At 41.4% G+C, this 12902-nt stretch overlaps 1 protein-coding gene across 6 annotated transcripts in view; it reads right to left on the bottom strand.

Annotated features, from left to right (window-relative positions):
• Positions 1-12902, bottom strand: part of Ncapg2 (non-SMC condensin II complex subunit G2) — a 57427-nt gene that overhangs the window by 32062 nt on the left and 12463 nt on the right. For all 6 annotated transcript variants that reach the window (XM_010641640.3, XM_010641624.2, XM_010641658.2 and 3 more), the window contains exons 8-13: positions 12001-12070; positions 9619-9705; positions 7948-8043; positions 6514-6639; positions 3867-4046; positions 1829-1981 (exon numbers count right to left, since the gene is read on the bottom strand). In XM_010641640.3, coding sequence (XP_010639942.1) covers positions 1829-1981; positions 3867-4046; positions 6514-6639; positions 7948-8043; positions 9619-9705; positions 12001-12070 — 712 coding nt within the window. The remainder of the gene's footprint in view (positions 1-1828; positions 1982-3866; positions 4047-6513; positions 6640-7947; positions 8044-9618; positions 9706-12000; positions 12071-12902) is intronic.

The following is a 12902-nucleotide window of genomic DNA, read 5'->3' as shown; positions in this document are numbered from 1 at the left end:
TACTGAAAAGATCCAGAGTTTCTAGACAGTTCACTTGGGCAGATTCTACTAAGAAACTGAAAACGAATGTTATCTCCATTTCCCTTCCAGATACTACCTCACAAATCACTGGCAAACAATTTTACACTCAAGCATAACACTACACCAAAAATACCCCCTTAGACTGATAACTAAAATTTTAATAGACTGTTAAAAAAAAAGGCAAGCTGGGCATGGTGGCATACATCTGCAATCCCAGCAATCGGGAGGCTGAGGCACATGGACCACTGTTGTTTAAGACCAGCCTGGGCTACACAGTAATTTCAAGGCTAGTCTGAAATATACTGCAAGACCGTGTCTCAGAAAACACACAAACCAAAACAAGGCAATCGAAATTACAGCAGGTTTTGTTGAAACTGACATGCCATCTCTTTTACATTTAAATGCAAAGAGTACAAACAGCCAGATAATTTTTAAAGAAATAAAACTGGAGAGCTCACAGTGTGAGACTAGTGTGAAACTGTAACAACCTGGTCAGCACAGTACTCCAACACAGACAGACAGACAGACAGGCCAATAGAATAGTAGTAGAGGAATAGAGCAGGGGACAGAAACAGATCACACAGGCTCTGTGATTTCCAACAAAAACTCCAAGTAATTCAACTGGGTATGACAACAGATACTACACAGATCACTCTAAATCTTAGTTTCTTCTAACACATGTGTCTTCCATGGTAATAAAGCCCCCAACTCTGGCCCTGGACATTACCTGTGCCTCACCTCAGGCAGCAGTCACTAATGCTTTTGTTTTCCGCTAGAGGTTCCTTATATATATCTGAGCAAATATATATATATATATATATATATATATATAACTTCCTCTTTTTTTTACTGTTGGTCACACACTATGAACACTTCTGTACTTCATTTTTTACTGATGTATCTTAGAAGCCCCAGAAAAAGACCATCTTGTTTTGCAGCCACACAGCATCATTTCTCCTATGAACACACCCATTTGTTCAGGGGACCCTACACTAATGGACCTGTCAGGGTGTTTCAAATGCTGCGGCACAACAAAACAGCACTTAAAGGGACTCTCTCAGAGTATAAAACAGAGAAAGTTCACAGTGTTGCTATATAACAGGGAGATTAAGAACACTACACCCAACATTTTTAACAAGAAATTAAACAGAACTAGCACTGGAAGGGACAATTACATCAGCAGTTTGTATAATGCCCAAGTGTCTATTTTTTAAAGTATCTTACCTCGTAAGTATCTTTACCAGGTAAGTATCTTTACCATCAAGTATCTTCTTACTCCACTTGTGAAGACAAAGCTTAAAGCCAACCTTCCCAAGGAACAGTTATGTGCTTACCAGGTACCCAGTATTTAAATACTACAGCAAATATTTCAATAAACACTTTCACACATAATTTTTTTTAAATCATGTAAGGGGAACTATTTAATGTATTAAAAAAGGAAATAAAAATTTATATTTCTGAAACCTTCAATGAAAAACACAAAAAATTTTATGACACATGATCATGATCAAATATTCCAGCTATCAATTTGCTTAAAATGCAGATATTAAGACTGAGAATAAAAATCACTTTCTGTTGGATTAAAATTAATGCACTTGTTTTTTTGTTTGTTTTTTGTTTTGCAGGGTCTCACTATGTAGTTCAGACTGACCTGGAACTCACTATGTAGCCCAGGCTGGTCTCCAACTCACAGGGATCCTCTGCCTCAGACTCCCAAGTGCTGGGATTAAAGGCATGCGCCACCACGCCCAGCTCAAATGCACTTGTTTATTTCATGTCTCCAACAAGAAAACTGCTGGTTACCTACTTTTGCAGCCCGCACAGCTTTGATTTTCAACAGCATATCCACAAAAGCCACTCTCACTTTCTCTGAGTTGTCATGGAGACAGTGTCTAAGTGCTGGCAACAGCTGTTCCAATAAAGGGTGGCTCAATTTGTTATCCAAAATTATCGGTAGGCACTACGTCAAAGGAAAAACAGTTCAAAATCAGAACATGCCAATATAAAGTTCAGGCAAACAAAATTCATTTAGAAGACATGCAGTTATGTGTACTAGAGATAATTATACTTATAGAAAATAACATTTTTTTCTAAGTTTCATATCAAAAGTATGTTTCTAATGCATCGACATGGTTTCAAAAACTGATAATCAGGGTGGGCAGGGAGGAGGAGAAGGAGTCAGCAGGCTGATGGATGGCCGGGTGGTGGCAGCAGCATGGCAGAGCCAAGCGGGGCCCAAGGTGAGGCCCCCCATTTGGGTCATCATCAAGACTCCCAGGGACAAGGAGGAAATTGTGATCGGTGAGTGAGCCTTGGTCAAGGAATTCAAAGAGGAAATCACCCAGAGGTTTAAGGCTTAGCAGGATCAGCTGGTCCTGATCTTCTCAGGCAAGATCCTCAAGGATGGAGACATGCTGAACCAGCATGGGATCAAGGACGGGCTCACTGTCCATCTGGTCATCAAGACCCCTCAGAAGACTCCAGATCCAGCTCTGCCACTGCCTCTTCCCCCTCCACTCCTGACCCTGCCTCAGTGCCCTCCACCACGCCTGCTTTACCTGCCATCCCTGCCCAGCCTTCCACCTCTGGCAGCACCACTTCGGATGCTGGCAGTGGAAGTCGAAGGAGCAGTGGGGGAGGTCCCTCCCCAGTGCTACTACGTCTATACTCTATGCAGCAGCTGATAGAGTGGAATGCAGAAGTCAGCCACATGCTCAAAACCTTGAGCTCATGGGGCAGACATGGAGCTTACTCAGAATCAGCCATGATGCGAGATGATGCAGAACCAGGACCAGGTCCTGAGCAATCTGGAAAGCATTCCCAGGGGTTACAATGCTCTCTGGCACATGTATACAGACATCCAGGAGGCCATGTTCAGGGCTGCCCGGAGCAGTTCGGCAACAATCCCTTCTCCTCCCTGGCTGGGAACTCTGACAGCTCTTCCTTCCAGCCTCTGTGGACTGAAATTCAAGAGCCCCCCACCTCACCCCAAATCCCTGGAACCTCTCACCCCCTACCTCCCAGGCCCCTGGGGCCAGAGGGGAGGGCACTGGAGGGTCGGGGAACAGCCAGGTGCACTGAACAGTCTTGAACCCCTTTGAGATCAATGCAGCCAGTCTAGATAGGGTCAGGGATGTTCAACAGCCCAAAAACGCAGGTGCTTCTGCAGCAGATCTGAGAACCCCTAGCTAATGCAGAAAATGATCTTGGCTCCCTACATGTGCAGCATGATGCAGATGCTGGCCCAGAACCCTGACTTTGCTACTCAGATGACGGTGAACATGCCACTCTTCCCGGGAAACCCCCAACTGCAGGAGCAGCTCTGCATGCAGCTCCCTGTCTTCCTGCAGAAGATGCAGAACCCGGAGTCACCATACATCCCCACCAACCCCCACACCATGCAGACATTACTACAGATCTGGTAGGGACTGCAGACCTTGCAGACCAAGGCCCCTGCGCTGGTCCTCAGTCTTGCCTCCTTTGGGATGCTGGGCCTCAGGCACCCACCAGATCTGGACAGCATTCAGCCCTCCCACACTGTGAAAGTCAGGCCACATCCCTTCACAAGCCCCACGGATCATATTCTGGGTGCCTTCACACATGCATCCTCTTTCTCTAAGACGTCCCATAAGGTTCTGAGAGCACCCTCCCAAACACTAATCTAACTAGTATTATGTGAGGAGTCACTGTCTATAAAAAACACTTTTGGTTTCTTTTAAACTTTAGTTTGGAAACAGAACTAAAGTATCGATAGTATTATCTCTACAGAGGAGGATAATGGTTGATTTTTTTTTTATCTTTTCCCTTCTCTGTACTTTATAAAACCTTACTTTGTAAAATCTTACCTTAAAGACAGAGCAACGCACATCAGCTGAGCTAGTATCAAATGCCAGCTCCCCAGTCACTTTCTTCAAGAGGTCAATGAGAATGGTGGGAGGCATCATTTCCCAGTATTTGGATGTTATTTTACAAACACCAAGGATTCCTGTGGAACGGACCATCGGATAAGGATCTTCTAGAAGGCTCTATAAGCAAGAGTGGGGGAAAAGGCTTAAAAATCTTAAATGAGTTCACTGAGTTCCCTTAATATGAGTATCTGCTTTATACATTAGCACTTTTAGAGTTTACAACTTAATACAGCCATTTAAAGTTACAGAAGTACTGATCATATATCCATCCTCCCCCAATACCCAAGGAAGATAGGAACCAGGGTACCCATCCACAGCTGCTTCAAGTCCTACATTAACAGGGTGCAGCAACTGCATATAAGCTATAGACATCCTCCTGTACATTTTAAATCATCACTGCATCATGTATAAGACCTAAAACAATGTAAATGCTATGTAAACAACTGTTTACTTAGGGAATATGGACAAGAAAAAAGTCTGTACATGTCCAGAACAGACAAAATTTTTCCAAATATTTTCAAACTGCAGTGAGTGGAATCCAGATACAGAACCCACAGCTAAGGAATGCCACTGTGTGTGGATTCCTAGATCCCAGACTACTTGTATTTAAGAGTAACCTCAAACATGGTGTGCTCATGTGTCACCTCCATTGACAAGGCTCGAGGGCATGGCTCAAGCACGCCATCCCCCTCAGATTTGTCAACCACAGGAGGCGGGCCAGGCAGACACCACCTATGGACACCTCTATCTTCAATCACAAAATACTATAGTGCACAGAGCCCACAGTAAAACAACTCCGCTGTAATGCACTAATGCAGGCTAGCACTGTGTGTGGTGGTTAACAATTCAGAAGGAAAAAATGAGGCAGCCTGGTTATATACCCTCCAAGGAAGCACACGACACCACCAGGGCAAATTCTCACACGACAAACATAGATGCACCAACGTGAATCCCCTCAACTGCATGTAGTTACTGACCTCCAAGAAACACAAGGGCTCAGTAACATTAAGAGATATGGAAATGAGTTCTACCAAACAGACTCTGGGAAACTCAGTAGATAATCTTCTCCTCCAATAATGTCAAAAATTTCAAGTTAGCCGGGGATTTAGCTCGGTGGTTCTGCTGCCTGCCTTGCAAGCACAAGGACCCAAGTTCAATCCCCAGGAGCAAAAAAAAAAAGAAAAAAAAGCAAGTTAAAAAAAAGAAGAAGCCCAGTGTGCCAGTGTGGTAGTGAACACTTCTAATCCCAGCACTCAGGGAGGCTGAGGCACGAAGTTCACAAGTTTAAGCCCAGCCTTGTCAATTTAATTTAGCAAGACCCTGTCTCAAAATAAAATGTAAAAAAGAGCTGGGGATGTAGCTCAGTGAAAGGCCCTAGGTTCAATCCCAGTGCCAAGAAAAATAGAAAAAGAAAGAGCTTGCCTGAATGGGAACAATAGCTGAGTCTTAGCTAATTAGCTAAATACAGATTCAAATGAACCCAGCAAAATGGAAACAGTGACTGGATGTTTGATGGCAAAAAAAGATCCTGCCTTTGTTTTTTTTGTTGTTGTTTTTTGAGACAGGGTCTCATAATGTAGTTAAGACTGACCTGGAAATCACTATGTAGCCCAGGCTGGTCTTGAACTCACAGTGATCCTCCTGCCTCAGCCTCCCAAGTGCTGGGATTACAGCATGCACCACCACAACTAGCCAAGATCCTGTCTTTGAACATTACCTTCTGAAGTATTTAACTGAAATGATATGGTATTTCTGATGTTTCAAAACAAGTCAGATTAGGCTTGCTAGGGAAGGAGTGAACCAGCTGTGGGTACAGAGGTATCCATTGCACTGCTCTACTTTTTATTGTGTGTGAAACTTTTACTTACTAAACTCTATAAGTACAAAATAATTTTTAGTTTCTTTTTCAAGTAGAAAAATACAAGCTTGGGGCGGGAGATTTAGCTCAGCGGTTTGGTGGCCTGCCTTGCAAGTGCAAGGACCAGAGTTATAGCCCCGGTACCAAAAGCAAAAAACAAAAAACAAACAAACAAACAAAAAAAAATGAAAAATACAAGCTTCAAAATGGATTAAGCACTTATCTAGCTCCTGCCCCAAATGAAAAATAGGTAAATAAAGTGTTTAGTGATGACATAAATAAAAGGATTGAGGAACTTCTCTAACAAAGAGTTAGTGTCAGGTTCACAGAGGAAGGAGCAGAGGCAATGTAACTAGGACACTCTGACAAAGGGTCCCTGAAAATAAGGACCAGAGTCATGGACACAGAGACAGACCACTAGCTCTGGGCAGGAAGACATGGGGCAAGAGCTGGCAGCAAGCATGTGCATGAGGACAAGAGAACATACTGAGCAAGTCCAGGTCTCTGGGGAGGTTCCTGGAATGGACAATCCAAAAGAATGTGTGGGGACTCTAAACATCTACAAGGGAGTAGCAGGAATAGGTGCCAAGAAAGGGCTGTCTGCCAGGTGAAGGGCAACCAATGCCAGCTATAATCACAGCTGAGGAGGGGCCACCATATAACAGTGGTACCACGGTCTGGACACAGAAGAAGTCCATCAGCAGCTCCACCACATAAGATACGTACATACAGTTCTTCAAACTGCTTCTGAATTTCACTATCCATCTCCTCAGCATGGAAGTTAGGATCTCGAACAGGAAATGCCTCAATAAACAACAATGCAGCATTTGATCGAACTTCAGAGTTTCTGGTCTATAAAATTAAGAGAACAGTATTTTTAGAATCCCAGAGATAGCAAAGGCTTAAGTCTAATGTCCCTAAACTGATACTTCTATTATTTCAACACAGATTTAGATTTGAATGAAAGACAATTACAATATTTGATTTGGCCAAACTGGGTGGGGGTTCAATGGTAGAGTGTGCTCAGTATGCATTAGGCCCTGGCTTCCAACATCACCAAACTTGGTGAGACTGCCATTTAACTAAGCCAAAACTCAGTTCAGCACCAATAGATGTTAAAAGATCAGCCTCCTCACTTCAGAGCACACTTTGTGTAATTAAGAGATGGACATTTGTGGGAGAGATTCCTGTGCTCACTAGGAATGGCTGGCTGGGCTCTAGCCAGTTGTCAGATGAGGGCCAGAGGATGGGCATCATCACAGTCCTGCAGCCCAGTGAGCCTAATGGCACTCACACACATCCACCACCTTTCCACCCAGTTGCTTCAGAGTAGCCCTGTACTCGGCACTCAATGTTCTACCTTTCCCATTAAGCAAACCCAAGAAGTGCTTTAATAAGAAAAGACATGCTGAGAACCAAGCATGGTCATGCCCACTTATAATCTCAGCTACTCCAGAGGCTGAGCCCACGGAGTTCAAGGCCAACCTGGGTAAAACTGTGAAATTCCATCTCCAAAAACAGAAAAAGAAAGAGAACATTTTGCTCTATAAGTCCACAAAGCATGCAGTCTCTAGTCTCATTTTTACTGCCTCATTGCATTCTGAATTAGCAATGATCAATTCAAATTGCAATTGGTACACCCTGAACATGGATACACCATTTTATTTATTTATTTTTACATTTTAATTATACAATACATTTACATTCATCTTAGGGAACTTGTACCTTTACATGTATCTTGCTTCTTATTTTTTCACCATTCCTTTGCCCTCCCTTCAATCCCTCTACCCCTCCCTATTTACAAAAGCTTTGTTTCCATTTAATTCTTATATTTTTTTCCTTTTTTTTTCTTTCCCTTTTTTGCCTTCCCCTACCTCTCCCACTTCCCCTACCCCTTAGTACCTTTTCTTCCTATTTCACATTATCAATTATTCATTTTAATCCTAATTTACACTTTCAGTTTCTCATACCAGAGAAACTATTCAGTATTTATAACTATGTCCTATTTATTTCACTTAAAAGAGTATTCTCAATGGGATACACTATTTTTTAAAAAATTTAGTAACATATTAATTACATTCATCATGGAGAATTTGTACATGTATATAACACATCTCAATCCACATCAGATTTATTGGATACACTATTTGAAATGTATACCTTTAGTCCTCTCCAAAGGATGGGCTTATATAATCTATACAGCATCTCTTCTACTCCCTGCCGAACATTCTTTTGATGCTGAAAGTAACTCAGCACCTAAGGATTTAAAAAAAACAAAACAAAAATGAAAGAAAGGCAGTGTTGTTTCATTTGAAAAGTATTATCTGAGGGCCAGGGATTTAGCTCAGTGGTTCTGCCACCTTCCTCACAAGGGCAAGGACCTGAGTTCAACCCCCGGTACCCCAAGAGAGGCTGTTCTACCCTGTGACCACGTTCCTCAGTGCGAAGTAGGACAGTACTGGATGCAGGAGGCATGAGATAGAAATAAGCACCAGAGGCTTGTTATTATAGCATAGCTTGGGTGCTAATATCTAAGCCAGAGGTGATGGCACAAACTATTCAAGCCAGGGGTGGCTATCCAAGCCAGAGGTGATGGCACAAGCACTAGGTAGGTTGAGGCAGGAGAATCACCTGAGCACCGGACAGCAGGGCCTACCTGGACAACATAGCAAGATCTTGTCTCAGAAAACAATAAATTAATTAGAAATTTAAAAAATAAATAATTTCTACTGGCCTACTAATAGCCACATAACCTCAATAAAACTGACACTTAAACCTCTGACCTTCAGAGCAGTGCTTCTAGGTGCCAAAATGCCCATGACACTTGTTCCCACTGACTGGTGACACGAAGTGGCTCTGGACACAACTCCCTAATGAACAGGGGTCACCACTTATGACTTATGACTTATGACCCTTCACAGAAAAAGTTTAATTTAGTTTAACTTCTTCCCAAAACTTATGAATAAACAGAAAACATGTCATCCTCAGAGATTCTATTCCTTTCTTTTTTTTTTTTTGAGACAGGGTCTCACTATGTAGTTGAGACTGACCTGGAACTCACTATGTAGCCCAGGCTGGTCTCGAACTCACGGCGATCCTCCTGCCTCAGCCTCCCAAGTGCTGGGATTACAGGCATGCACCACCACCCTTAGCTTCCATTCCTTTCTGGCAAGAATCTTCTTAACACTGTGCAGACTTGCAACCCCAGCATCCTTTGCCTTACCTTTATAATTCACTCCTCTAGAAGTTAAAATTCATTCATGAAATTGGGAAACAGAAAACATTAAGCAAGCTCTTAAACAACAGCAGCCTACACTTGAAATGAGCTTGTACCATTAGTACCCTAAAAGAACTACATGACGAGGATTATTTTTTCTAGTTGTTAATTCTTTATTTCAGTTTTGTTGATGGTGATAAGAGGCTATAATCTGCAGCTTTCTTCTTATATCCATATTATCAAATTTTGGCATCAATAGAACACTCACTTTATAGAAAGATGATTTAAATGGCTTTATTGATATATAACTCATATCCCTTAGAACTCACTCTTTTACCGCACACAGTTCTGATTTTCTTAACAACAGCATACCTTGGCTTTCCTGATTACAACATTGATGGCAAAAATAAAACTACCATATGCGAAATACCAAGACTCTGAAAAACCCTTCCGAATAACACCACACAAACAGTAACTTAATCTGTAAAGCTAACCAAAATAATATAAAAACCAAAAGGATGAGATACAATCTTTTTTCCTCTTTTTTTTTTTTTTGATGAGATACAATCTTAACAATGTGTTCACAATCTTTGTGATCAAAAATGCCTACTCACCTCGCGTACTTTGGAGTGCACCGGAGACCTCCGTGGAAGATGGATGCCATGGAACATCAAGTCCTGGATGCAGTCATTTTCAATAGTCTGAAACACAAACACAATGTAGAGCTCAGCACCTGTGTCCCTAAGTGGAAGGGTGATACTACAGCATGGAGTAGAGTCTGATATTCCTGAAGTCCTAGACCTATTCTTCCCTGGAGCTTTCTGAAGGTTTGTCCACATCCCTCACAACTCCCTCCCTCCTCAGGCACTGAGGAGAGTGCTTAGCAAACATTGCACTGGAGGCTAGCTCACAGGGGAGTTTGAGGACTGAGGGTGAAGTGGGTGTCTAGGGGTGGGAGACCCTTCAAGCCAGGAAAACCTGGACCTGCTCCAAAAGCGTCACCAGAACTAAGAAGGAATTTTCCTTCCATGGAGGTAGGAACTCTGTACTGACCAAAATCAGACCTCTTGAGGCTGCCACTGAGAAGAGCTTGGGCAGGAGGGTGTATGAGCTCTGTACAACCCACTGCACTGAAGGCCCTCAAGACAGGAGGCACAAACCCCACCACAGCACAGTCTGCAACACACCCAGACCTACAAGCTCCAAGGAAGGACACAAGATGGCCTTGCTATCAGTATGAACTCTTCTCAAGTAATGATGATGCATCACTAAATGTGGACAGTGCACTGCTGGACTTATGATGGGACATGAAACAGGCCACACTACCTGTGAACCTACAGGCAACACAAGGGCTGAATCGAAACTAACCACCAGAAGATGGACACTTCTACACATCAATAGCATAGATCCATAAGGGAGTAAGGAATGTCTAGGGGCTGAGCAGCAGATACCACATGAACAACTTTTTAGATCCTGATTCAAAGACTGAGAAAGACATCTTCAGATAGTAAAAGATTTAAATGTGATCTGATTATTTTTAAAATACCAGAGATTTGTCACTAGCTTTTTAAGGTATTATAATGGCACTACATAACCACATTTTTGGAGATGCACAATAAACTAGTAGAAATGAAACAGCATGTCTGGAATTTGCATTAAAAATTTGAGGAAAAAAAATCTTAAGGAGAGTAGAAAGGAGAGGGAGACTGAGAAGTGCACGTTGTTGGTGCTAATTTTGTACATATCCAGTCAAATAGTAAGGTATTAATTACAAAATCCTACTTTTTAAAACAATATTGGGGCAAAGAGGGAGACACTCCAAGGACAAATATTGCTTTCTAAGAACAGATTTTGTATAATAAAACATCATAAAAATGCATAATGACATCCTGACTTTGCCACTTTGCTCAAGAAATTACATATTCTAAAACTATTTTAAGCACTATCTACAGGGGAACATTAACAGATAATTTTTGTTTTCTAGAAGTGGAAGTCAGTGGTTAGCCCTGGCAGCAGAAACCAAACTTCAGGTGGGCAGAAACAAACTACAGAAGTGGCTACACCAACTCATTCTGCCCCCACCTACCACAATCACAGCCTACTCCCCAGAAAACAGCGTCAGTATGGAGGGCAGCTCACCAAGAATGCCCTCTCACTTACAGTAGAAATTTTACTCTCACATTTGAAAACTTTGAATGAGAAAAATGAAAAATAATTGATTTTTGTCCAAATGAGTCTCTGACTGCTTAACTGGAATTACATTGCTATATAGAAATTACATTGCTTCATAACATAATTATTACACTTGCTAAAGGCCAAGCAACCATATTCAAAATGAAGGTCTCTAAATTCTCAAAACAAAGTCACTGGAAAAGGTGCTAATCAGCATCATCTACAGAAACAATAGACTGCACACTTATCTTTACACTTTCTAATGGGCACATAAAAAAGAAAGGAAAAGAAACAGGCAACATGATTTAATAACATTTTGTTATTATTTAAATAATGCATTTTATTAATATCTTATTTTTATATATTTGTTTTACATAAGTATATATTTATGTACAGATAAACATGGTTTGATAGTTTTATTTATATTAAACTATATTTAATAACGTATTTTGTACATCCAAACCACTATCATTTCAACATGTGATCATATTTATAGAAAGTACTACTGAGATATATTCTTCATGCAGTCTTTGAAATCGGGTATGTATCTTCCATATGCAGCACATCTCGTCTCAGAATGGCCACCTTCTGGGAACCCACAGAGCAACCAAAATTGGGGTAAAATCTCAATTTCTCACCAGCTGCACATCCCAGAGAGGTACACAGGGCTAGACACAGGGAGAGTGCAGACTACCCATGCCTACCACACACGTTTGTCATTAGACTTCCTTTTCAGACAGCATGAACATGGTTTTTAAGTAGACCTCACCTGACTATTTACTTAGTAACTAGAATACAACAAACATTTAATTAAATCAAAATACCTCTAATATTTTCCCCGAAGCCTTTTTCCAAGCTCTGAAGTAAATTTCTGCAATGTGCACCATCAAAGATCTATAAAAAAAAAAAATGTTGTTAACACAAGCTTAAAAGAATTATACCTTTAGCACATACTGTTTCAATTACTCTCCTGTTCTAGGGAAAGGAGACTCAGGTTAGGTAAGGCCTTGCTTGTTGTTCATAGAGTTGCTACTACAGGAGTGGAAAGCAGAAGAACTTGTGTGGGGAACAGAAACCAAAGTAACAGGTGACTCCTGTGCTGAGGCACAGGCTACTTCAGAATCTTTCCACTTTCAGAGAAACTGAGACATTAAGTCCAGGCAGAATTTGAAAGTCAAAACTCTTAACTATTAAGCAAATATTTGACTTGGACTCATTTTGGACAATTCTGGCTCAATTCCTAACCCTTAGGAAGCTATAACATACCAGAGTTGTTAGTAGAACAACAGAAATTTAGAAATTTATTACTAAACCTAAATAGTCTGCAAATGAAGAAGAGAAAGCAATCTGAATCCAGTAGGAGCTTTGCAATCAAGAGACCCAGTACTCAAATGGCAGCCTGACACTGGGAAATTCAGAAACCAAAGCCCATCTTAAAGGACACATAAAATGTAGACCAGATGCTTAGCACCAGAGTAGGAGCAAATGAAAGCTCACTACTATCTTGCAAGAGGAGGCAGGCTGGGGCCAGAAGGCTCCATTCTGGCTTCTCTCCATTCTTACGCTGCAACTCTCTTTTTAGCAACCACACAACTCAGTCCATATTCAACTCAGAGGTATAGTTCATATTCAAAATGTTATCAGACTTAGTAAAACAGGTTTATGAATGAGGCTAAGGTCTAATGGGCAGATAATTTAAGCTATCACACATTGAAATCTTAATCTA

The sequence above is a fragment of the Fukomys damarensis genome, unplaced genomic scaffold, assembly GCF_012274545.1.
Source record: "Fukomys damarensis isolate Sample0158 unplaced genomic scaffold, DMR_v1.0_HiC HiC_scaffold_16, whole genome shotgun sequence".
Classification (NCBI taxonomy): domain Eukaryota; kingdom Metazoa; phylum Chordata; class Mammalia; order Rodentia; family Bathyergidae; genus Fukomys; species Fukomys damarensis.
This window is presented reverse-complemented; position numbering and strand designations above follow the sequence as displayed.